Source organism: Geotrypetes seraphini, chromosome 2, assembly GCF_902459505.1.
Source record: "Geotrypetes seraphini chromosome 2, aGeoSer1.1, whole genome shotgun sequence".
Taxonomy (NCBI): domain Eukaryota; kingdom Metazoa; phylum Chordata; class Amphibia; order Gymnophiona; family Dermophiidae; genus Geotrypetes; species Geotrypetes seraphini.
Genome location: NC_047085.1, coordinates 409,870,771 through 409,895,207, shown reverse-complemented (window position 1 = coordinate 409,895,207; position 24,437 = coordinate 409,870,771). Strand labels below are relative to the sequence as shown.

The window sequence follows — 24,437 nt, the reverse complement described above, 5'->3', positions numbered from 1 at the left end:
AAGGCTAGCCTGAAAATCCGATTGGCCTGGTGGTCCTCCAGGACAGGGTTGGGGACCACTGATTTAAAGCACATTATTGCATAAGCTAATCGTAATTAAAATAAATTATACAAACAGCAGCAATTGTACCTATTGAAAAACTGTGAAAATTGAAAAACTGTGAAATACTTATTATAGTGAATTCTTAATCAATGCTCTGATATAGTAAACTTGTCCTGAAATCTAAATTTTGTTATGCATTCTGTTAGAGAAAATTCCTTTGCTATTGTTAATAGTTTTGGGCAAACCGAACTGGTTTAATGGATGTAATTGTAAACTATCGTAAACTTTAGCAGGTTCTTAGATAAAAATGCATATAAAACCAGAGGTCATAAATTTATATCATTTATTAGATTAATATAACAAATAATTTAATTATGATGTAATACGGCTTCAGAGTCCACACAGTTCTCTTTTTTGGGTCCTTTTTTTTCATTGAAGCAATTATGGTTAATCTTAGGTTCAATTAATAATAGGAATCTGAGTTTGCGCAGAGGAAAAGGATGTTGTTAGTGGAGTGCCGCAGGGATCTGGCCTTGGGCCGGCTCTATTTAACATTTTTGTGAGTGATATTGCGGAAGGACTATCTGCCAATGTTTGCCTCTTTACGAATGATACCAAGCTCTGTAATAGGGTAGACACCCTGGAGTGTGTGGATAACATGAGGAGAAATCTGATGAAGCTTGAAGAATGGTCAAGTAATTGGCATCTAAGATTTAATGCTAAAATACGCAGGGTCATGCATGCACTTGGGCTGCAAAAATTCAGGAGTAAGGTATAGTATAGGAGGCGAGGAACTTTTATGCATGGAAGTAGAGCGGGACTTGGATTTTGTCTGATGATCTCAAGGTGGCAAAACAGGTAGAAAAGGTAATGGTCAAAGTCAGGAAGATGCTTGGGTGCATAAAGAGAGGAATTGTCAGTAGGAAAAGGGAGGTAATAATACTGTTGTATAAGTCTTTGGTGAGGCCCTATTTGGAATACCGTGTGTAATTTTGGAGACACTACCTTTAAAAAGATATAAATAGAATGGAGTAGGTCCAGAGGACTGCAACAAAGTTGGTTATTGGCCTTTGTTATAAATCATATGGGGATAGACTTAATATGTATACTGTAAAGGAAAGACAGGAGAGAGGGGATATGATAGAGATGTTTTAATATATCCAAGGTGAGTCTTTTTCAAATTAAAGAAAATTCCAGAAAGGGAGAGGGCATAGGATGAAGTTAAGAGGTAGGCTCAGGAGTAATGTAAGAAAATACTTCTATACAGAAAGGGTGGTAGATGCATGGAATGGTCTCCTGGTAGAGTTGGTGGAGACAAAGACTGTATCTGAATTCAAGATAGCGTGGGACAGGCATGTGGGATCTCTTATGGAGAAGAGAAGATGATTGGTGGGGAAGGGCAGGCTGGATGGGCCATTAGGCCTTTTATCTATGTTTCTTTATTGCCCAGGACTCTGGGTATCATCCACTTTATCCAGCACTGGTCCTGCTTCCAAGTTGAAGTCTTTTACTAGTGTGGCCCTTGCAACAAAAATAGTGGAAAAACACTGATGTGGATTAAAATCATGACTCCAGATAATGCAGAACTTGTGCATTATGAAGTAGTGTATAAGAAATTTCCAGTCCCCCTTAAACACACTCCCTCTTAGGACCACCTTAAGAGTCTACATTCTAAGTTGCTTAACAGGGAGGGCATGGATCAGTCAAAAGGAGATAAAATCACAAGAGGGAGACAAACCAGGCAGACCCTAAAGAAGCAGACCACCAGAATATGCTCACACAACATATCTTTGAAGGACTAAAGGGGCAACGAGGAGGAAGGAAACCTTTATTTTGTAGCTATCTGCCCAAAATATTCTTCTGTGGTCTGGTAGGAGCCAGGCCCCATTTTAATGTATTTGCTATTGTACTCCTAGCTTCTTATGTGAAATATTGAGCTAACATCCTATGAGATGAATAGGTTCCTGTATGCTTCCTCCTCAGGAGTATCCCTGGTTTCTGGAGGGTGGATGGCCTGACAGGACCTTCTGAGATCAGTTCCATCAATCCCCCTATATATTGGTTGAGCTATATTAAGCCCATTAAGTTCACTACTTCTATGGAGGAATTCATCCCTTTAGAGCAGGGGTGTCAAACTTGAAGACAGAGTGGGCCAAAATTAAAAACTTAGAAGTCGCAGGCCAACCTTGATATTTATTGAAAAAATGTGTACAACTCCAAAAGGAAACTGTAGACAATATGTTTAAAAAACAAGATATTAAAAAAAACAATATGTTTAAAAAACAGTGATGCAAGGTACAACTAGCCCATGATTGATATAAAATACTGAGCCAAACTTAAAACAGAAAAACTATAAATGGATTAAAATGAAAAAGGGATGAAATAAAATACCATGTGAATTAGCAACTTATGTTTGAAAAAGCGTAAAAATATAATCATAATAAAAATCATTATGTGAAGCAGAGAAAACAAATAGGAATACAGAAATACATTAGCACCGGAAAAGAATGAGTACTAGAAAACAAAACACCAAAATTAGAACGTGATCAAAAGACTATATACAACAAGGGATTAAAAAGAAGAAAAAATGATGAAAAAAATCAATACTTACCAAAAAAGCAATTGCAGAAGAGTCCAGTGCTACTGCGATACAATGTGAGACTGCATAGAGAGCCGCAGAAAGCCACAGGAACTTGTAAAAAACATCAAACTTGATGACATGCCTATTGGAGACGTGAGCCGATTGGGTCAAAAAACTGTCTGCCGACGGGCCAGCTCTAGTAGACATTTGGTATTTTCTCACGGGCCAAATATAATTATACTGTGGGCCAGATTTGGCCCTCGGGCCTGAGTTTGACACTCCTGCTTTAGGGAATCAGTCCTCTCTATAAAGCATCCGGTTTAACTTCAAATTAATTTATTTTAGCTTGGTTATCTTTCTTATTAGTCTGAGTGAAATGTTGTCCCCTCACCCCCTTTCCATCTAGGATAGAGGTTTCCAGATTAGGGGTTTTGGTTGCACTGGGAAAATTTTAGTATCCAGTACTACTTTTGTTTCCTGCTTTTAAACTATTAAAGACTGGTTCAATGTGTTTAGGAGTCTTCACTGTAGATGATTTCCCATACTTTCAAGTTGTATTGCAGAAGGATGAAATTAACATTCTTCAGCTCCACTTCCTTCTCCAGTGGCTGTAGTGCCCCCTTCAGTTTTTCCCAAGTGAGTTGAGAAGGTTTAATTCTGATCTGCTTTGATAACTTCTGTTTTTTTCCTCCGAATTCAATGTTTTTATGTGGTAGAGAAAGTCCCTGGTGACCCTGGGGCAGCTCTGACTGGGAGAAGACACAGCCTCTGTAAAAGAGCTCTGCAGCTGGCAAGGCAACCCTCCAGGTTCCTGTCCGACCAACATGTATTAAGACTTTGTGAAGTTCAGGGTCCATTCCCCTTGAAGCTAGCTCACATCCTGATTATCAGGCACTTAAGCGGAGGCCGCTTGACCAGCATAGCCTAACTGGTTCCAAATGTGTGGATTTCTCTCCCAACTCATGTGGATCCGTGGGGTTAAGGCCTTGGTCAGGCTTTAGTCTGACTGGCAGCCCAAAGATCCCAGCTTGTGGACTTGGTCTGGAGGACTGAGACAATATGTTCTCCATTTCCAGTTTATGTGAGGACTGAAGCAGACTATCACCAGCGCAGACACACAGTGAGTACTTCCTATTGTGGTCTATGGGAAAATGGGGGGAGGGGGGAGAGGTGTCTAAATTTGCAGGGTTTTAGCTTATCGGGGGCTGTGTTTAGGATCCCTAAACCTAAAAATCCCTTCCCTGAATTTTTTTTACCCTTTACTGGGTTTTCATAGACTGTTTATGGAGTGACCATGCTGATGCTGCAGCCATCTTGGATTTCTCAGTTTTGCTTAAAAAGCCCCCATTTGCCTTAAAACTCACCATTTTGCCTTAAAATCACTAAGGATAGATTCTTCTACTGGAGATATCCCTATATCATGCCAGATTTGCAATGGATGATTGGCTAAACAGCGGCCTTGTGTCACGTGCCATAAGACACGTGAGGATGGTGCGGGAGCCTTGGGCTTTGTCCCCTCGTGTTCTATGACTGGAGAATCGCAGAGGGCTTCCTCATCTGGGTTGAGCTTTATCCCGGATTTTGTCAACTTGATGTGGGAAGCATATTTAAATTGTTAAGGGTCTCCTACCTCAGTCGAGGAAGCGCTGAGGACTGGCAAGGAGACTTGACTTCTCCAAGTGCATGCTCTCCAGCAGAGATTCCTGAGCAGCAGCTGGAGGACCAGGCAGATGATTCCTGGGGGGACTGTTAGTCAGACTCTATGCCTTTATTGTCCAGAAGGGGGATTCGGGGTCTCGGTCAGAGGTTAGAGTTCAGGAGACACTAGTTCCCCTTGAACAGGATGAAGACCCAACAGTCCACTGCCTTTTAATGTGTCTGCATGATGGAACTTATTCCAGAGTCACCACGGGAGTTAAATCTAGAGTCTTCGCATACTTCGGCTACTCAGATCTCGATTATGAGTGCTTCAAAGGCTCAAACTTTATTTTTCCCCTCGCATCCATATTTTATTATGGAGCATTGGGAGGTCCCAGAGGGCTCCTTAAGGGGGGCTAAGACAATGACAAGACTGTATCCCATGGTTCCTGAATTTCAACATTTGTTTCTCCAGCCTCAGATTACCAAGTGTACTTCCTTACCTAGTGAGGGAGTGTAGTTATGAAGGATGTGGAGGACCGCAGGGTTGATGTGTTCCTAAAATGTCATTTTGAGCCCTTAGCCATGGGAATTAAAGCGACTTCATTGGCCTCTTTCATGGCAAACACAATACCAGAGTCCATCAGATTTCAAGCATGAAGTATGCCCCTAGCTGGTCATGGCAGGGATTGACTATGTGGAAAATGCTCTGTATGATATTATTAGAGTATTGAGCAAGGTCTCAGCCTATTCCATCTCTGCCTTCAGAATGCTCTGGATTAGGCAATGGGTGAGAGATTTGGCTTTCAAAGCCAGTTTAAGCAGGCTCCCCTTTAAGGGTTAGATTCTGTTTGGAAGGGGTTTGGAGAATCTTATGGCTAGTATGACCAATCATCGGTCGAAGATTATTCCAGATAGCAGATTTTGGAATTTGTGAGGTTATACTCAGAGTAATATTGATAGCTTCTGGTGTTTTCATCAGTACTCTGGAGGTCCTGTACCCAGAGATTGTTTCAAGGATCCCGACAATGGTTTGGCAACTGAAGATGGACCTAGTCCTCCAGACTGTGCTCTGCCACAGCCCCCAATGATGCCAGTGTAGTTGCCGGACTCCCACTAATAGGTAGGAAGGCTAACGGGCTTTTGGGAGACATGGACACAGATCAGTTTGGACCACTGGGTGCTAGACATAATCAGAGAAGGTTACTGATCCAAAATCAGCTACCTTCTGGCAGATCACTTTGTGAATTCACTGGCAGAACGGCTGGAAAAGGCGGTCAAATCTGGGCGACAGTGGCTTTTAGCCATTTGAACCATAGAGCCTATTCCACATGCAGAATCAGGCTTGGGAAGATACTCATTCATAGTGCCCCAAAAAGATTCAGAAGACTGGAGGCCAATCCTGTACTGAAGTCAGTCAACAATGCCTTGAAGGTACAGTGGTTCTGCATGGAGACTGTTCAGTTAGTCATTGCGGCGGTCACCCCAGGGGAATTCTTAACATCCTTAGATTTGACAGAAGCCTGTCTCGATATTCAGATTTTTCTGGTATACAGTAAGTTTTTGAGATTCTATGTTCTGCGACAGTACTTCCAGTTTTCTGCACTTCGGGCTGGCAACAGCGCCACATACTTCACCAAGGTAATGGTGATGGCAGTGGCCCATCTCAGAAATATGGGCATTCAGGTGCATCCTTATTTAGACAATTGGTTGATTAGGGCTCTATCCAAGATAGAAGGAGAGAAGGCAGTGACTCAAGTAACCTTGGGGAAGGAGAGAAGGCAGTGACTCAAGTGGTCCAGCTGCAGCATGGACCTGGGTTGGATTGTCAACTTCCAAAATAGTCATTTGAAGCCATTTCAGAACTTGAAATACCTGGCAATCAGTTTTAACACGGTAGAAGGCCATGTCTGTCTTCCCAAGCCACACAAATGGAAGCTCATAAAAAAGGTCTCAGACTGCTTAACAATGCCAACTCCGACAGACTTACATTATCTACAGGTTCTAGGCTTGATGACCACAACATTGAGGTGGTCCCATAGTTTTGGAGACCATATCTGGCGAAGGACACAAAAAGGCTTGAAGCGGTCCAGAGGAGGGTTATAAAAATGATAGGAGGTTTGCACCAAAAGACGTATGAAGAGAGACTGGAAGCCCTGAATATGTATACCTTAGAGGAAAGGAGGGACAGAGGAGATATGATTCAGACGTTCAAATATTTGAAAGGTATTAACGTAGAACAAAATCTTTTCCAAAGAAAGGAAAATGGTAAAACCAGAGGACATTTGAGGTTGAGGGGTGGTAGGCTCAAGAGCAATGTAAGGAAATTCTTCTTTACGGAGAGGGCGGTGGATGCCTGGAATGTGCTCCCGAAAGAGGTGGTGGAGATGAAAACGGTGACGGAGTTCAAAAAAGCGTGGGATGAACACAGAGGATCTAGAATCAGAAAATAATATTAAATATTGAAGAACTAAGGCCAGTATTGGGCAGACTTGCACGGTCTGTGTCTGTATATGGCCGTTTGGTGGAGGATGGGCTGGGGAGGGCTTCAATGGCTGGGAGGGGTAGATGGACTGGAGTGAGCTTTGATGGAGACTTCAGTAGTTGGAACCTACCGGGCAGAGCTTTGGATATTTGCCCAGGAATAGAGAAGAAGAAGAAGAAAAAACCCCAACAAATTTTTAGATTGAATCAGGTTGGGCAGGCTAGATGGACCATTTATCTGCCATCATCTATTATGTTATATGCACCCCCTACAGGAGGCTCTGTTGTTTTGCTGGTTTCCATAGGAGGAGAGTGCAGTATAGTGGTTAGAGCTACAGCCTCAGTGCCTTGAGGTAGTGAGTTCAAACCCCACACTGCTCCTTGTGACCCTAGGCAAATCACCTAATTCTCCACTGCCTCAGGTACATTAGACAGATTGTGAGCCCATTGGGACAGATAGGGAAAATGCTTGAAGTATCTGTAAATAAGCTGCTTTGAGCATGGTTGTAAAACTACAAAAAGGCAGTATACAAGTCTCAATTCCTTTCCCTTTCACAGACAGATTTCCTTCAGAAACTGCTTGCTTGGACAGTGGAAGCTCGGCAGAGCTTGTGTTTGTGGCTACAACTGAAGTCCCTGGCGAGTGGTGTCCTGCTGTATCACTACATGGGTGCTTTGGACACCAGATGCCAGTCTTTATGACTGGGGAGGTCATTGTCTAGGACAGTGTTCTTCAACCTTTTTACACCTATGGACCGGCAGAAATAAAATAATTATTTCGTGGACCGGCAAACTACTAAGACTGAAATTTTTTAAAAAACCATCGCCACCCTGTCCCCGTGAGCTTGGTCCCACAAACCATCTGATCCCATCCGCACAAGCATCAAATAGTTATGATTTTATATTGAACATATTTTATTAAAGTATGAAAAAAAAACAATATTCTATACAATTGTCATTTTATAAATACAAATAATACAGGGCAAAGAACAAGAAAACCCCTGTCTCCCCTCCCCTTCACATATATCCCCTCTACTATCAAGAAAACTGAATAAGCCAAATTATTACAGAGCTAGTCTTTAAGCCCGTTACATTAATGGGTGCTAGAATAGATGTGTGTGTCTGTCTTTCTTTCTCTCTCTCTCTCCTTGGCCGCTGTCTGTCTGTCTTTTTTAATTTTTTTTTTTTTTTTTAGCACACCCCTCCTCCTAAAGCAGCCCCCTTTCCCTCTCTCCCTGGTCCCCTGTTGTGCCATGCCTGTCTGCTCTGTGGCCCCCTTCTGTTCCCCCCCTCCCAAAGCAAAGCATGATTGCTGCCTACCCCCCAGCACACCCAACCCCCCAAAGCAGGCCCCTTTCCCTCTCCCCCTGGCCCGAGTGAGTGGTTAGAGCTATAGCCTCAGCACCCTGAGGTTGTGGGTTCAAATCCCACGCTGCCCCTTGTGACCCTGGGTAAGTCACTTAATCCCCCCATTGCCCCAGGTACATTAGTTTTATTAAATGTATTTATTCAATTTTTTATGCCGTTCTCCCAAGGGAGCTCAGAACGGTTTACATGAATATATTCATAGATTGTAAGCCCACCAGGACAGATAGGGAAAATACCCTCCCCTACCCATCTCCTGCCCCTCAGCTCATAACCTTTCATCCCTATACAACTTAGGATCCAGTGTAAACCAGGCCAGTTTAAAAGCTGGCTTCCACGGGTGACAAAGGTGGATTCAATCAAACCAAAATCTGACACCAAAGATACCAAGTCACACCCATTAAGTCTGTGACACACACAATTAACTGCCCCCAACACTTACATTAATTGTGGGAATTCCCAGCATTCTTTCCGTGAGCCTTGATCTGATTCTGGTAACGGCGCATTACAAATGAAAAATGTAAAGTAAATTCAGAGAGAGCGCTTCTCCTTCAATCTTCCACTCTCCCCAGCTATGTTCTCTCCCTCATTCTCAAACCGTCCGTGCCCTACCTTCAAACTTGTCTCTGGGAGTTCGCCAGCGCCCAGCAGCAACAATTCATATTTGTTGTCAACCACAGCCTCGCAGTCTTCCCTCGATTGTGTCCCGCCCCCCCTCTCCTCGACACAATTTCCTGTTTCCAGTGGAGCCGGACGCGGCAGAGGCGGGTCCAATGTACATCACACAATTTTGAAGGTAGTACGGGGGACAGGGTGTGAGAGGTGCATGCCGGCCCAGAGGGGGATGGGGCTACCGGGACAGGAGGGAGTGGGTCTTGAGAGAGCTGTTTTTTGCCGCGGCCTCCTCCCTCATGCGCCTTAGCGCGCATGCGCACTCTGCCGGCCACATCCCAACAGATCAGGACTCAGGGAACACGGGATTAGAGTGCGCATGCGCGCTTAGCATATTATTATTATAGATGCGACACAAATATCATGTAACAGAATACCACAGTCACACAAGGCAGGAATAGTGTTAGGGGAGTGGAACTAGGGCAACTGCCCCCTGGTCAGAGAGAGCCCTAAGCCAGCTGGAAGCTAAAGAAGCACTTCCTGGGCTTTATACTCCCCAGTTATGTCTAGCAAGATACATATTTCAAATCTGATATATTCTAACCACAAGATAGAAATAAAATTATTTTTTTCTACCTTTTGTCATCTCTGGTTTCTGCTTTCATTGTCTTTTCACTCTCTTCCATCCAGCATCTGCCCTCTGTCTCGTCAGTCCAGCATCTGCCTCTTCCATTCACTGTCTGTCTTTCCCTGCCATCTCTCCTCCTGCCCCTGTCATCCATCATCTTCCTTCTTTTCCCCTCATGGTCTGGCATCTCTCTCCTTCCCTCCCCCCTTTGGTTTTTAGCATCTCTCTCTTCTCATTTCCTCCACTCAGATCTGATATTGTTCTCTCCTCTCTCTTCCCTTTCCTTTTCTTCTCTGGTCTTCCTTCTCTATTTTCTGCCTCCATCTAAATTAAATTCTTTCTTACTATTTAGTCCTGTTTCCCTCTTTTCACTGTCTACCCACAGCTTGTCACCCCTTTCGCTCACCCCTTCATTATCTTATTAACTCTATTTTCTTCCCCCTTTATTTCTTTTCCTTCCATCCAGTATATGTTCTTTCCCCACTTCCATTCAGCATCTGCTCTCCCCTCTCAACTGACATCCATCTACCTTCTGCTCTCTCTCCTCTCCTCACTTCCATCATCTGCTCCCTTCTCTCTCTCTCCTCCCCTCCACTTCCATCATCTGCCCCCTTCCCCTCACCTTTGCGGGTCACTTTCTTTCCCCTGAGGGTGGCTCATGTCAGAGGGGAAGCTTTGGCTGAGTGGAAAAAAGGGACCTGCAAAGGTGAGAGGAAGGGAGACCTCCAGGACAGCTGCTCTTTGCCCTCCTTCAGCGGCCCAAGAGTCTTTAGGCTAGCGACAGCTCTGTGTGCTTTTAACTTTGGCAAAGAGCTGCCCCTAAGCAGTAGTTTAGCCGCTGTTTCATGAGGCAGCTTCGGGGCCTTTGCTAGGCCGGCCCGCTTCAATGATGCAATGTGGGTCGGCCTAGCAAAGGTCCCGAGGCTGCCTCATGAAACCGCGGCTAAACTACTGCTTAGGGGCAGCTCTGTGCCGAAGTTAAAAGCACACAGAGCTGCCGCTGCTGGTCTGGAGGTGCGGAGACAAGACTGGAAGCATACGCGGCAGGAGTCCCGGCACAGCGAAGGCAACAGGAAGTTGCAAGTCAGCTGACGCCGGCACCTTTCGTTGCGGCGGACCCAAATCCTTTGCGGACTGGCAAGATTTTTTTGTGGACCGGCACCGATCCGCGGACCGGCGGTTCAAGAACAGTGGTCTAGGATACCTCTTCCAAGTTAGATGGACTCCGTCACAGAGGAAGTGGTCCATAACTGGTTAGAGTTACAGGCCATTCAGCTTGTCTTGCAAACGCTGGAGAAATCTCTGGAAGGCAAAGCGGTCAGGATTTTCTCGGACAATGCCACGGCGGTAGCCTATGTCAAACAGGCACAGGAAGCACTCCTCTGGATCTTCAAGTCAAGATAATATTCAGTTGGGCAGAGCTCCATCTACAAATGATATCTGCAACACATTTTGTATTATGATAGTTATATATACTGTTGTTGGTTCTTTGTACACAGCTTTGAAATGACTGTCTAGTCATTTAAGCGATATATAAATTTACAATAAAGATAAAGATGTAGCATGAGTAGATAGTGTGCAGGCCAATTATCACAGCAGGAAGACCCTAGATCCAGGAAAATGGCCATTATCCTATAGGACATTCAAATGCATAGCATGATAGAGGCGCCCAGTGTTTGACCTCATGGTGTTGGTGGGCAACAACAAGGTGAACTGATTTTTCAGCAGAAAATTCAAGTCAGGAAGTGATGGATTGGATTCTCTGGTTCAACCATGGCCTGCACAAGTTCTGCTGTACATGTTTCCACAGGAGCCCATGAAAATCAGGTTATCCGTCAGAAAGCGCACCATTGCAGATAGGTAATCCTGGTGGCTCTGGATTGGCTGAGGTGGCTGTGGTACAGGGATCTAGTGCACCTGCAAAGAGACAGTGGTTTTAGGCTTCCGGTGCATGTGGATCTTCTGTCGCAGGATCCAGTTTACCATAGAGAGTCTGGAATGCTTTGATCTTATGGCATGGCTGTTGAATACACAGGCCTAGTGCAAAAAGTTATTGCTACCCTCCTTAGAGCCAAAAATCTGCCTATGCTAAGGACTGGAGGTTGTTTCACCTTCAACAGCACCGGTGTCGGTGGGTTTAGTTTTTCTGCAGGCCGGCCTGGAACAGGGGCTGGCAGATAAATCCTTTAGAGTGCAAGTGTCAGGTCTCTTGTGTTTCAGAGCATGGTTGGGCAAGGGATCCTTAGCTTCATATCCTAACATAATCAGATTTTTGAAGGGGGTGCTCAGATTGAGGCCTCCGGTCAGACAACCATTTCCCTCATGGAACCTTAACATTATTTTGAATAGGCTCAGCAAGGCACGTTTTGAGCCTTTGCAGGAGGCATTGTTGCTGAATCCAACAGTGAAGACATTTTTTCTCGTAGCCATAATCTCTGTGAGAAGTGTGTTGGAGGTACCAGGTACTGTCTTACAAAGAGCTGTTCTTCAGATTTAGGCGGGGTTTCTCTTCACACTGTGCCACTGTTCCTTCATTTCTGCTGTAACACTGGAAGATGCAATGGGTCATTTTAACAAATTGAACAGTAGCAAATCACCTGGACTGAATAGTGCTGATTAGAATTAGAGTGCTGATTAGAATTGAAAAATGAAGTTGCAGAGCTATTAGTAATTAGTAATTTTTATTTAAAATTCAGCATAGTACCAGAAGACTGGAGGGTAGCCAACATGATGACAATTTTTAAAAATTGTTACAAGGTGATCCGGAAAATTATAGACTGGTGAGTCTGACATCAGTGCTAGACAAAATGGTAGAGACTATTATTAAGAACAAAATGACACAACATATACATAGAAAACCAGTCAAACCCAAAATGAGGGAGAGAAAACAAATACTCACTGAGAAAAAATCTCCCTGCACCCCAAGAAAAATAAAGGGTGAGGGGGAGAGACAGCCCAAACCAACACCCTATCACTACTACAAGAGAAAATATAATTAATAATAATAAAAGAGAGCCCTCAGTCACACAGCCTGCAAAGGGGAAAACCCCTAAAGCTTCCGGCTGTCACCCAAAAGGGTGTTAACTGTGAAACATCCCCGGACACCCTTTGTGTGAAATTTAGTGATGAACCAATACACAAATGTGTTAAAGGTGAAAACAATGAATGAAACACACTCAAAAAGTCGTTAGGGCTGTCTCTGCCCCTCATCCAGGGGGCCAAAAAACAACGTCCACATTCAGCGATGCTTAAAAGATGAAAAAACTACCAACTGGAAGTACTTAGCTTCTCCATAGAAAAACCAGCCAGTGAGAAACAAAGTTCGTCCAACGGGACTCTGTTTCGTGAGTGAAAAACCCCCTTCCTCAGGAACCGGCTATGCTGTTTTGTTGCGGGCTCTCAATCACCAGCCTCAGATGAAAAAGCAAAGTTGAAAACGGTGCCTTTTTCAACTTTGACAGGTGTGGGGTTTGTTACACCTGGAGTTATATGTTCAGATTTGATTTTACAGAGCAGAACAGAAATGTGTTGTTATGGATGCTCTCCATTCCCCTCCTTATTTCTTATGTTGTAGTCAGGATTAATTGCTTCGGTACAAACTGAAGGGGGGCACTACAGCCACTGGAGAATGAGGCGCAGCTGAAGAATTTAAATCTCATTCTTCTACAATACAACTCACAAGTATAGAAAATCATCTACAATAAGGACTCCTAGACACATTTTCCAGAAAGAAGATTATTGAGGTATGAACCTAATCTTCCATTAGATTTACTTTTAAATCATAGTCTGGCTATGTTTGTGAAAGCTCCTTGACCCACGCTTGCTTATGTTACCATATGCATATAATAGGAAAAAAGTCTAAAAATTCAAAAAACAGCTTTAATAGTTCACTGTGGAGTGGTGTTCATATACAATCAACATAAATGATTTGAAATTGTCATCAACCATATATTAAATGTGCAGTGAGGAATGGAGAAAATTTCTTTACTTATTTTTTTAGAATCATCCTGGCTGAAACATACAGGCCTGTTGTGCAACCATTGGTGGTCTAGTGGCTAGTCGGAGCAGGAATGATTCCCAGTCGTTCCTTCCCATGCCGTATCTGCTGCAATTTCTAGTGGCAGTCTCATGAGATTTGCCACCTGGCAAGCATTTTGAGATTGTAGGTGGCAGGGGTGGTTGTGGTTTATTTCTGCCTGTTCCAGTTCCAGTTTCAAAATGACTGCCTTGACCTCCAGCAGCAGTCTCAAGAGATGGGGAATTGTTCCTGCCACAACTTGCCAATAGACCATCAGTGGTTGTACAGTGTGCCGAGAAGGGGAGTGCTCCTTCTGTCTAGGGAAGAGCTATAGGACACAGCACAATTTTTCAATTTCAGCTGAAAATGCAACAGCATTTTTGGTTAAAATTGAAATAAGGCTGAATACAGATTTCAGGCTGGTTTTGGTGCTGAAAGCCAAATTTGGTTGGCTTCTGCTTCAACATTAGAATTCTCACTCTGACAACAGTTATCTTGGATTTTTACCATGCTGGCTGTTTTAACGGTTCATAGACAAAATCGCGCGAGACAACGGCGCGCCGACAACTGAGCGCAAGGTTAACGGCGCGCCGAAGAAAAGCACTATTTTAAAGGGTTCCGACGGGGGGTGTTGTTGGGGAACCCCCCTATTTTACTTAACAGACATCGCGCTGGCGTTGTAGGGGGTTTGGGGGGTTGTAACCCCCCTCATTATACTTGAAACCGAACTTTTTGCCTGTTTTTTAGGGAAAAAGTTCAGTTTTAAGTATAATGTGGGGGGTTACAACCCCACAATGGCAGCCCAATGTCTGTTAAGTAAAGTGGGGGGGGGGTTCCCCCCCGCACCCCCGTCGGAGCCCTTTAAAATAGTGCTTTTCTTCGGCGTGCCGTCAACCTTGCGCTCAGTTGTCGGTGCGCCGTTGTCTCGCGTGATTTAGTCCCGTCACCATTTTAACTTACAATAGCTGTACAGCAAAGGATAGGCAAGCAACTGTTTAGTTTAGTTTAGTTTATTTCTAGTCTGCCTTTGTTCAAAGTGGATTACAAAACAAACATACATAATAAAAACAATTAAAATACATACTAAATAATACAAAACAATTAAACAAAATCTGCTGATCTATAAGACCCAACATAATCCCAGATGGTATAACTCAATCTTATTTGTACAATCATTTGCTCTATCACAGAGGGTTGCATGAATGTCCGTACTAGCCCTTGTGGGCTGCATTATTATATAATGTTGGAACTGGAAATGAATCAAGCTCCATAGGCCTTCTGTGATAAATAAAAAAAGTAAATATTTAAGTAAAAAAGATAGAAACAAACTCCTAGAGTGACTGCTTTAAGTTACTCTTAGGCCTTTCTAGAATAGGTGCCTTTTTGCATTTCACATAGATACCCTGCTATGAAATTAATATATTTCAAAGCTTTATATCCTGCAAGATCCACAGTTCTTGGCGGGTTAGAAAAAAAAACTAAAATATGTAAACAAACAGATAAAATAAAAAATCATAACAGCACTCTAAAGTTACTACCCACAAGACCATATGCTTTGATAATACTAAATTTATTTATTTTATTTTATTTTTGTCTTTCAGTAGGGTTAGTTCTCTCTTTTTATGATTTTTGTACTGATCAATATAATTTTGATGAGCTTTCTATTTTTATTCAGTTGTGTATGAGGTTTTACATATTTATTTTTGCATGACATTATATATTAGAAAATATACAGCTAAGTTACTTTTTTCTAAAACTTTTCTCTGTCAAAGTCTGTTTTTGACCATAATTTGGGTATTGGGATATATGATGTAACTTGAATGGGATAAAAACTGCATGTAATTTCACAATCTATTTAAAATTTAGAGAATTCAATACAATTCGTATGACTATTAATACAATTAATATTTTTAACAAAGCATTCCCTTTTCAGTGCAGTAGTACACATGTTATTGAGTCACTCAGCCTTAACCTTTCCAACACACATGAGGTGTGTTTATTAGTTAAGAAAGTCACTTGCCATCTGGTTTTAAGACTTAAATTATAAAACTGTAAAAACATGCTTGAAATCCTATTGCTTATTGATTGTGGCACAAAAACAGAGTTGGCTTACATTGCACATTTTTTTCTCTCAATTTCCCATCAGATCTTGAATATCTTCATTACCACTCACCAGCCATTCGTTAGGGCGACACTCACACAGAAGTGCTCTACTGGAAGAATAGTGAGTGTGTTCTTACAAAATGCTTCTATCTGAAGCACTTTACAGAAAGTTTGTGCCCAGTTGTAGTTTGTACTCATTTTATGTTGTCTGGGAGGATGACCATATTGAGATTTCTGCTTGTGCACTTCAGATCTACACTGTGTACAACAAAAGTCATGTCTTTCTTGAAAATCAAAACCTCAGTGGATAGTGATTTTTTTTTAAATGACAGGATCAGCATAGCTTTAACTTAAAAGTAGAGAGATCTTGTTTCTTGGCTCAACTGACTGTGATTGTGTTTTAACATTATTTCATTTCATGGGGTTTTAATTCTAGGCTCGCATCAGTGCCAGATTGCAGCAATATCGTGCCAAATCGGAGCTAGCTCGTAGCACTCGGCCTCAAGCATGGGTTCCAAGAGAGAAGCTGCCACGGCCACTCACTAGCAGTGCTTCAGCCATACGAAAGCTAATGCGCAAAGCTGAACTAATGGGAATTAGTACTGACATTTTTCCTGTAGATAACTCTGATACTAGTTCAAGCGTGGATGGAAGGAGGAAGCATAAGCAACCAGCCTTAACTGCTGATTTTGTAAACTATTACCTTGGTACGGAATACAGTTTTGCTTTAATTATGAAAATTATATAGATCTGTTTTGTTTAATATGTAACTTGGATTTTAGTGACATAAAAGCTATTAACCACATATAGAAGCTAAAGACTTGATGCAGCTACAAAATTTCATTCATGTGTGTGGTTCTCTCAGCCTTTCATCTGTTCTAACATACCTGACAACCCATGTTTGTGAGTACAATCTGAAGATGAACAAAAGAACCCAAATAATTTTTATGGCTGGAGAGGGCTTCAATGGCTGGGAGGGTTTAGATGGGATGGAGTAGGTTTTAACAGAGATTTCGGCAGTGGGAACCCAAGCACAGTACCGGGTAGAGCTTTGGATTCTTGCCCAGAAGTAGCTAAGAAGAAAAAATTTAAATTGAATCAGGTTGGGCAAACTGGATGGACCATCCGGGTCTTTATCTGCCGTCATCTACTTTGTTACTATATGTCATTCAAGGAATATAATAAACTATTCTTAACAAAATTTACTTTTTAAAAAATAAACTTATTAAAGAAAAGATTACATTTTCTTCTCACAGAAATATTCAGGGACTGATGTGCTGCAAATACTTTTTCTGTATGTGATTGAATGATAAGTCACACTGAACTTTTGTTAGCATCATTTCTTTATTAACATGTTCTGGAATCTATACAGAGGAGACCTAGGATGTTTCCCCTTACATCTTGCAAAATTAAATTATTCAAATCCTGATATCACCTCAGTAACAGCAACACGTAGTTCCTCCATTGCTAAATACTTTTAGAAGTAACACAAAATCCTGCAAATACACTTCTAAGAATCTGTGTTGTTCATCTTCCATGCCATAATAGCACTAACTAGCTCTCAGGACACAAACAGCAGGAAGAACCTTTAAAAAGGTGCCATTGCATATATAGAACACCAATACACTTTCTAATGGAAAAGCTAAACAAATTGTACTTCTATAGATCCTCATAGAGAAACTGCATGCCATCAAAATCCCTTTCATACAGAACATAGTATTCTTCCGGATTCCATATACTAGGTGTTCAATCCCAACCTGCAGTCCAGATGTTGCAGAAACTGAACACATGCTCCACCCCTCCCACTGTTGTGAGAGACAGTAAACAATCCTAGTTTCAATTTCTGCAAGCAGTCCTGGACCGTTCTCCAGCTCCTGGTTGTAAGCGGTATATAAATTTTAAAATAAATTTTAATAATGTGATCCCTGGATGGCTTTTTCCAGTCTGCTAAAACTATGTCTACGCTTTATCACCTGAATCCTGCGTTTTGGCAGGTTTGAACAGCCTGAGCTGGATTCTGCCGTGGCGCAGGTTTTTTCAGTGAGCAGCCCTCCCTAGTGATGGGGTGGTGAAGTTCAGGATTCTCAGGATCGCAGAAGGCTGTTATGATACAAAATTTTCTTTTCTAGCATCCTCAGGTAGCCGAGTGGCGGTGGCCACTTCTTTTATGGTATGTGCCTGTCATCCCAGCCTGAGCAATGCGTCCTCTGTGGAGGTGCATACCTGTCCTCTGCTGGTGCTGGTTGGAATGGCCATGATGTCGGGCACCCTTTATGATCTCATTTGGGTTCTTAGTACATTTCCTGCTGTTGCAGAATCTGAGAACCAAACTCTTTGGACTATCTGTGAATGAGAACGCTACCTCGATGATCACCTTCAGCGGTCGTCTTTCAAGGGCTGGATTCTTATTGGTTTAGGTCTGGCTGGCCTATACTCAGGGGTTGCAAACGCCCTATGTTGTTCCCTGTGCACCAGTTTCGCTTGGACGTCAGAGGGGATCATAGTTCTCTTCATTCCTCCCGCAGGTATCGCCAGGGATCCTCAGGTTTTTCCTCCTAGTGTCATTCCCATGGCTATGACCATGTTACCACGGTTCCAATTCCAGGGGTCCTCAGGTTCATGTGCAGTGGCTACGCCTCACAAAAAAAAAAGAGGAAAGCACCAATGTTGCCTGGGGTGGGTTTCTCACTTGCAGGCTGTTTTATTCCGTTTTATCAGGAATGAACTCGACTTTTGTCAGACACTTGTTAGTTCTCCTTTGCCTGCCTCCGGCTTGGCTTCTGGACTCTGGCACGTCATCGGCAACAGAGTCCAGGGTCTGTGATATTCTTCAGTGCCCCTTAGACTTTGGGATGCTGGACTCTTGTTCCGAGCTACAAATTGGGGCTTAGACTGATATTCCTTATGCTTTCTCGTGCCAGAAAGGCTCAGAGAATTGTAGACATATTCTGGTTGTACAGTTGGTCACCCATGTATGTTTATAGAAACATAGAAACAATTTATATGTTTATTAAAATTTGATATTCTGTTAAATCTCTCACAAGTTCTCAGCAGATCACATAAAATACAAATTACACATTAAAATAACTAAGTACATATGAAATATAAAAAGACTCAATTTTATATAGAAATTCCCTTTTTCTGAATGGACAACAGAGTACACTGCGCCAGCTTCTGTCTCCAGGGGAGTTTCTAGTGTCCATGGAACTCAGAGGTTTTCTTCCATATTTTATTATGGCAACAGCATTTTCAGTTCGTATTTCTGCCCCTTGGCCTCACGATGGCTTCCGCACTTTCATCAGAGTGATTGTAGTTGAGGCGGCTTTCCGCCAGCAGGGATCCAAGTTCTCCCTTCCTGGAACTGCAGGTCCTCCGGTCTTCGCCTCGTTGGCTGTATGAAGGCACGGTGGGGACAGTAGTGTGTCTGCTGCAGGTGTTGGCAGGCAGGTTCAGAAGGAGAAGCTGGGCATCCTCTCGGTCCCTGGAGATTCTGGGGCTTCTTTTCATCTCCAGACAGGGTCGTGTGTTTCTTCTCAAGGCAAGAAGTCAGAACCTTCGTCAACAGATCAGGATTCTCTTGGACTGTCTGGTTCTCTCGGCCTGGTTTTATCTGCAGGTTCTGGGGTCTTGGGCAGCCTCCTTGGAGGTGATCCCCTGGGCCAGAGCACCCATGCGCTCTTGACCCCCTTCAAATGCCGCTCCCCTGGATGGAACCAGCTGGTGGCTTCAGGGGATGTCTTTTGGCAAGGGCTGGCTTCTTCGGATTTCCAAGTGGATAAATCTTAGGACGGATGCCAGCAGGTTGGATTGCTGGTTCCTTGTGGGGCCCACTCCATTCAGGGGTAGTGAACTCCTGGATCGCAACATGAGTTGACCTATCATCTGGAGCTTTGACCAGCCCCTTCAGAAAGGCCAGCAGTGCAAGTCTCTTTGATGTTGCAGAGGTAGCATATGTGTATTGCGTGGGAGCTCTAGTGCTCTCTCTTGATCGGTGGCATTCCACTGGCAGAAGCGTGTCACCAATGTTCCTGCAGTCTTCCTCAGCCAACATTTACAGGTCTCAGGGGCCTGGTTCCTTTCACAGGAGCTGCTCCGTCTGCTCTTAGAAGAGCCGGGGTTTGTCTCAGAAGGTCTTGTTGGCTTTGACAGAGATCTCGAAGGCTGAGCACCTTTTTGGTTGACGAACAGCATGGAAGTTAGGGTCAAATGCATTGGTTTGGCCCTGTTCTCCCTGTGGCCTCTGATAGATTTGGTCATCCACCGGACAGCGATGCATTCCAGCCTGGTGTCTCTAGTGGCTCCAGATTGGCCTCACCGCCCTTGGTATGCAGTTCTTGTATGTCTTTAGCGGGACGAGTAGCTCTGGTTCCCTTTTCATTCATATCTTCTCAGTCATGGACCGGTGTCCTTGGAGAACCCATGGCGTTTTGGTCTTACGGCATGGCTCTTGAGCTCTCAGCCTTGATGATAGAGCAGTTATTTGGGGGTAGTTATCTGAACTATTCCGCTTGAAGTACCCTCTATTTTGGCTTTTTCTGTCAAAGCCTGGTAGGCTTTTCTCACAGGGGGGTGCTAGGAATTAGGTGGAGCAGGCTCCCAGTTAGATAGTCCTGGTTTTCCTTCAGGAGGGTTTAGTCAGAAGTCTGGCAGTGGCCTCCCTGAAAGTTCAGGTTGCAGGCTTTGCGTGTTTTCGAGCGCGTAGCGGAGCTAGTTCACTTACTGTTCTTTCAAATCTGACCAGGTGTATGAGTGGGATGCTTCGTCCACGTCCTCCCTTGCATCTTCCTTTCCCTTTCTGGACTCTTAACCTCGTTTTACAGGGCCTTGATGAAGCTCCCTTTGAACCACTATAGGATGTATTTCTTCTGGACCTGACGTTCATGACAGTGTTTCTCGTCACCGTTGTCTCAGCAAGGTATATCGAAGGTATAAACCTAATCTTCCAACATAGTAAATGATGGCAGATAAAGACTGGCGAAGTCCATCCAGTCTGTCCAAAAGTCACATTCATTGTTAAGGCAATGTTCAACAAACAATCCAGTATGTTGTTACATTTTACTTGCTAAGTTCCACAGATGTCTTTCCTTCTCCCTCAAGATATGCAAGTTCTGTACTCAGATGATATAAATGTGGTATAAAATATGCATACTAGCTTCTAATCCAGTCTTGCCATTTTCAGGGCTCAGACCATAAAAAGTCTGTCCTGCACTGGCCCTACTTTCCAGCTACCAAGGTGATGCCAAAACCTACTGCAGCCCATCCTGATCCACATTGCCACATAGGGGACACAGACCGTAGAAGGCCAGTGGCTACATTGTCCCACTGCTGGAGTTTCTGTCAAAGCTATCTCCAGCCCATTCAGATCTGTCTCACCATATGTAGAACATAGACCAACCCTCCTCAGTTAACAGAATGAAGAACCAAAATTTAGAAATGTTAATTCCAAGAGATCACATTCTCTGAACAATACAAAACAAGAGACATAAAATGCTTTTCATTTTTACAGAGTAAAATACAAAGCTGTAAGAAATACACATTGCCAAAATTTATCCAATCACTGAAAATACCTAACCACTGTTGTGGGTAATTTATTTTTCAAAATTAATGTTTTCCTTCCCTTTCCAGCTTTCTTATTCTCATATATCTGTCTTATCATTCCCTCTATAATTCCCCCACTTGAGCACTGTGTATAAATGCACCTTCTTGTCCAGTCTGTCTTGACTAGATTGTAAGCTCTTCTGAGCAGGAATGGACTGTTCTGTGTTTTGATATACAGCACTGCATATGTCTAGTAGTGCTATAGAAATGATAAGTAGTAGTAGAAGTAATATTAGTAGTATATTCCCTACTTAGTTTCTTATACCTACTTTAACCTCCTCTTCAGCTCCTCTATTGCCATATTCCATTATCCCTTCACAGACCTATCCCTTTTCTCTCTTACCCCTTTGCTAGCACCTTCACATCCTTCACTGTTTCATGCTATCTTTTTACCTCAATCCACCTTTCTATGCCTTGTTTCAAATACCCAGCCCATCTAACACACCTTTGTAGATGTTCCCACTCGTCTACCTTACCCTAAATCTCATATACCATCTCAAATTCCCATTCAGTCATAAAGTCTGTATATTCCCACCAAATTCCCTAAGTCCCCCACCCCCATTTCCCATCTAATCTCAGCCATGAAACATAAGGGTGGGGGTCATCTTCCACCTGTGTGGTTTGCTTTCTGTAGCAAGACCACTTCATCAGCTTTATATCTTCTCTCTCATATTGCCCAGGCTCACTACCTCTCTTTTAACCCCCAACCTTTTGCATATTTTCTTTTCTCTTTCCAAACACTCCCCCCCCACTGCCAGTTTCCTTGTTAAAACTTACCCTCTCTACCCAATGGTCATAGTTTGGCAGAAGACGAAAGAGCCCAGCAAAGAATGAGGAGGGAGATGTTCCTTCAGGCCCATCTCTTCCTCCTCTGCAGCTAGCAATGTCAGTAATCATGACCAAAGGGTAGGATGAGAAAACATCATTTCCAGTGCAATGGATGAGAAATTCTAGACTAAGGGTTATTTCCCTATAGTTGCGTGCTTCTGTAGAAGGAATCCATGCCGGATTTTTCCTGCCTTTGTTGTACTTCTCTAGGCTGTCTAGCTCCATCTTTAGTTCTTTCCTTCTGAACGCGTACCCGCAGAAGTATTTGTTCTGCTCTCCTCATTTTATTATTTTAATTTGATGTAATTTCATCCCCTTTTTGGGTAATTTAGTGCTTAGCCAAATTTGAAGCTCTGCCTGCTCATATTCTTTGATGTACAGATATAGCATGTTTGACAAAATGCTAGGGATTATCCACACTTAACGTGTTGTTTTGGAGTTTACGGCACTTGAGAATCTATGTCAGGGGTGTCAAAGTCCCTCTTTGAGGGCCACAATCCAGCCGGGTTTTCAGGATTTCCCCAATGAATATGCATGAGGTCTATTTGCATGCACAGCTTTCATTGTAAGCTAATATATTACATGCATTGGAGAAATCCTGAAAACCCGACTGGATTGCGGCCCTCGAGGAGGGACTTTGACACCCCTGATTTACGTGGTTTAGAATAGCATGATCCCAGTTCCTTGTGTGTGTGTGATCTTTGAATTTAGCTAATGTTTTTTTCAGTAGTAGCTCAAGGAAGGCTAGATTCAGGTGCAATAGGATTTTCTCCATTCTCTGAGAGCTTGCGATCTGAGTTGGCTATGAAGAGATTCCTCATGTACTAATATAGATCACTTAAACATTGTTTCCTCTTTCATGCTAACAGAACTTAGTCAACTGCATTGCTACCCAAGACATATTACACACCCTCTGTGACAATTGCTATTGGTACACAGATGTATTACATTTAATTAGACTAAAATAGCAGGGTTAGGTGACAGAGTAAAACGGATAAAGGCAAAGGTTAGCTAAAATTTAGAAAAACGTCTGCGGTCTACAGTTTGGATGACCAAGCTTTGTAACGCTCTACTAGTGAGTCTAATCCACTAGTATATTTCAGCCTGATATAAATATCCAAGGGCAGCAGTGTGTATAAACAACAAAACAGATGTTTCAGATACTATGATTGTAGAATATGATTGGTAAATATTGGTTTTCTTTTTGAAATGTGGTTATCAAGACCATAAACCAAACTGAAAAATTATTCATCCCATAAAGAGTTCACAGTACATTTGATTTGAATTCAGAAGACTAATTGGCTCATTCAGTTAAAATTGAGAGTAAAAGGGTATTTGGGGGGGAGGGGATTGTTCTGCAGTTTTACCTTGCCAGTTTAAAACATTATTGATAATGATAGCAACCTTATATATTGTTTCAACAGAGAGAAATATGCGCATGATTCAGATTCAGGAAAATATGAGTGAACAAAAGAATACTAAGGATAAGTTGGAGAATGAACAGGAAAAGCTGCATATAGAATATAATAAGGTGAGCAATTTAGTGAATGCAATTATTTTTTCTTGGGAATTATACTCCAATTTCCTGAGTCAGAAAATGCACTGGAAAACAGTGTCATCTGTGTAGAGCAGTGCACAAGTGATTTCACAACTGCATTGCAATGTGCAATTGATTGTGTATAAATTTTGCTTGCAAAACTTTGCATGCACGTACTGTGCTAATGAGGTAATGAAATGAAAACACCTATGTTAACGTACTTTAATTCACTGGCCCTTTTTCACAAGGCTTAATTTGTAGATATAAAGCAGTGTTCTCCCCAGAAATTTTTTCCAGTCGGGTAGCATGAAAAAGTAGCCGGGCGGGGAAATTTGGAGGTGGGGAAAATTAAGGGCTCCTTTTACTAAGTTGCAATAGCGTTTTTAGCATTTTTAGCGTGTGCAGAATTGCCGCGCTACACGGCTAGAACTAATGCCAGCTCAGTTCTGGCGTTAGTGTCTAGCACGTGTGGCAATTCTGCGTGAGCTAAGCGCGCGGTAAAACTGCTATCGCAGCTTAGTAAAAGAAGCCCTAAATGTGTACTATTTGTATTAGTTAATTATTATTAGTTATTTTCCAATGCTCAATATGACTGCCTTTCTTAAGGTTTGACACTTGTTCCATAATTTTTTATTAAATTTAAGAAGTATCCAATTCTAGAAATGAATAATTAGATATTTAACCTCTTTCAAATGGTATAGAGCAGCGTGTCTCAAACTTTTTTAACTCTCGCACACTAAACGGAGCAAATGTTTTTTGTGGCACACTAAATGCAGAAAATGTTTTTCGTGGCTGGAAAAAATTTCTGGGGAGAACACTGTTGCCATTAGTTTTCAAGGTCCAATCACGTCAAAAAATGATGCTTATCTGGGCAGTTGTATAATAAAAAGAATGGATAAGATAACGTGAGAAGTGAAATTGTCATGAATCAGAGGGATACATACCCTGTAGGTCTTAAAAGCAGGCTTGTGGATTAGATATAAACTATGAAGGCAGTGGTGTA

General features: G+C 42.7%; 1 protein-coding gene across 1 annotated transcript in view; it reads left to right on the top strand.

Annotated features, from left to right (window-relative positions):
- PHF14 (PHD finger protein 14) overlaps window positions 1–24,437 on the top strand; it is a 677,625-nt gene that overhangs the window by 180,121 nt on the left and 473,067 nt on the right. The window contains 2 exon segments of the mRNA XM_033931008.1: window positions 15,908–16,178; window positions 23,322–23,428. Of these exon segments, the coding sequence (XP_033786899.1) occupies window positions 15,908–16,178; window positions 23,322–23,428 (378 nt within the window).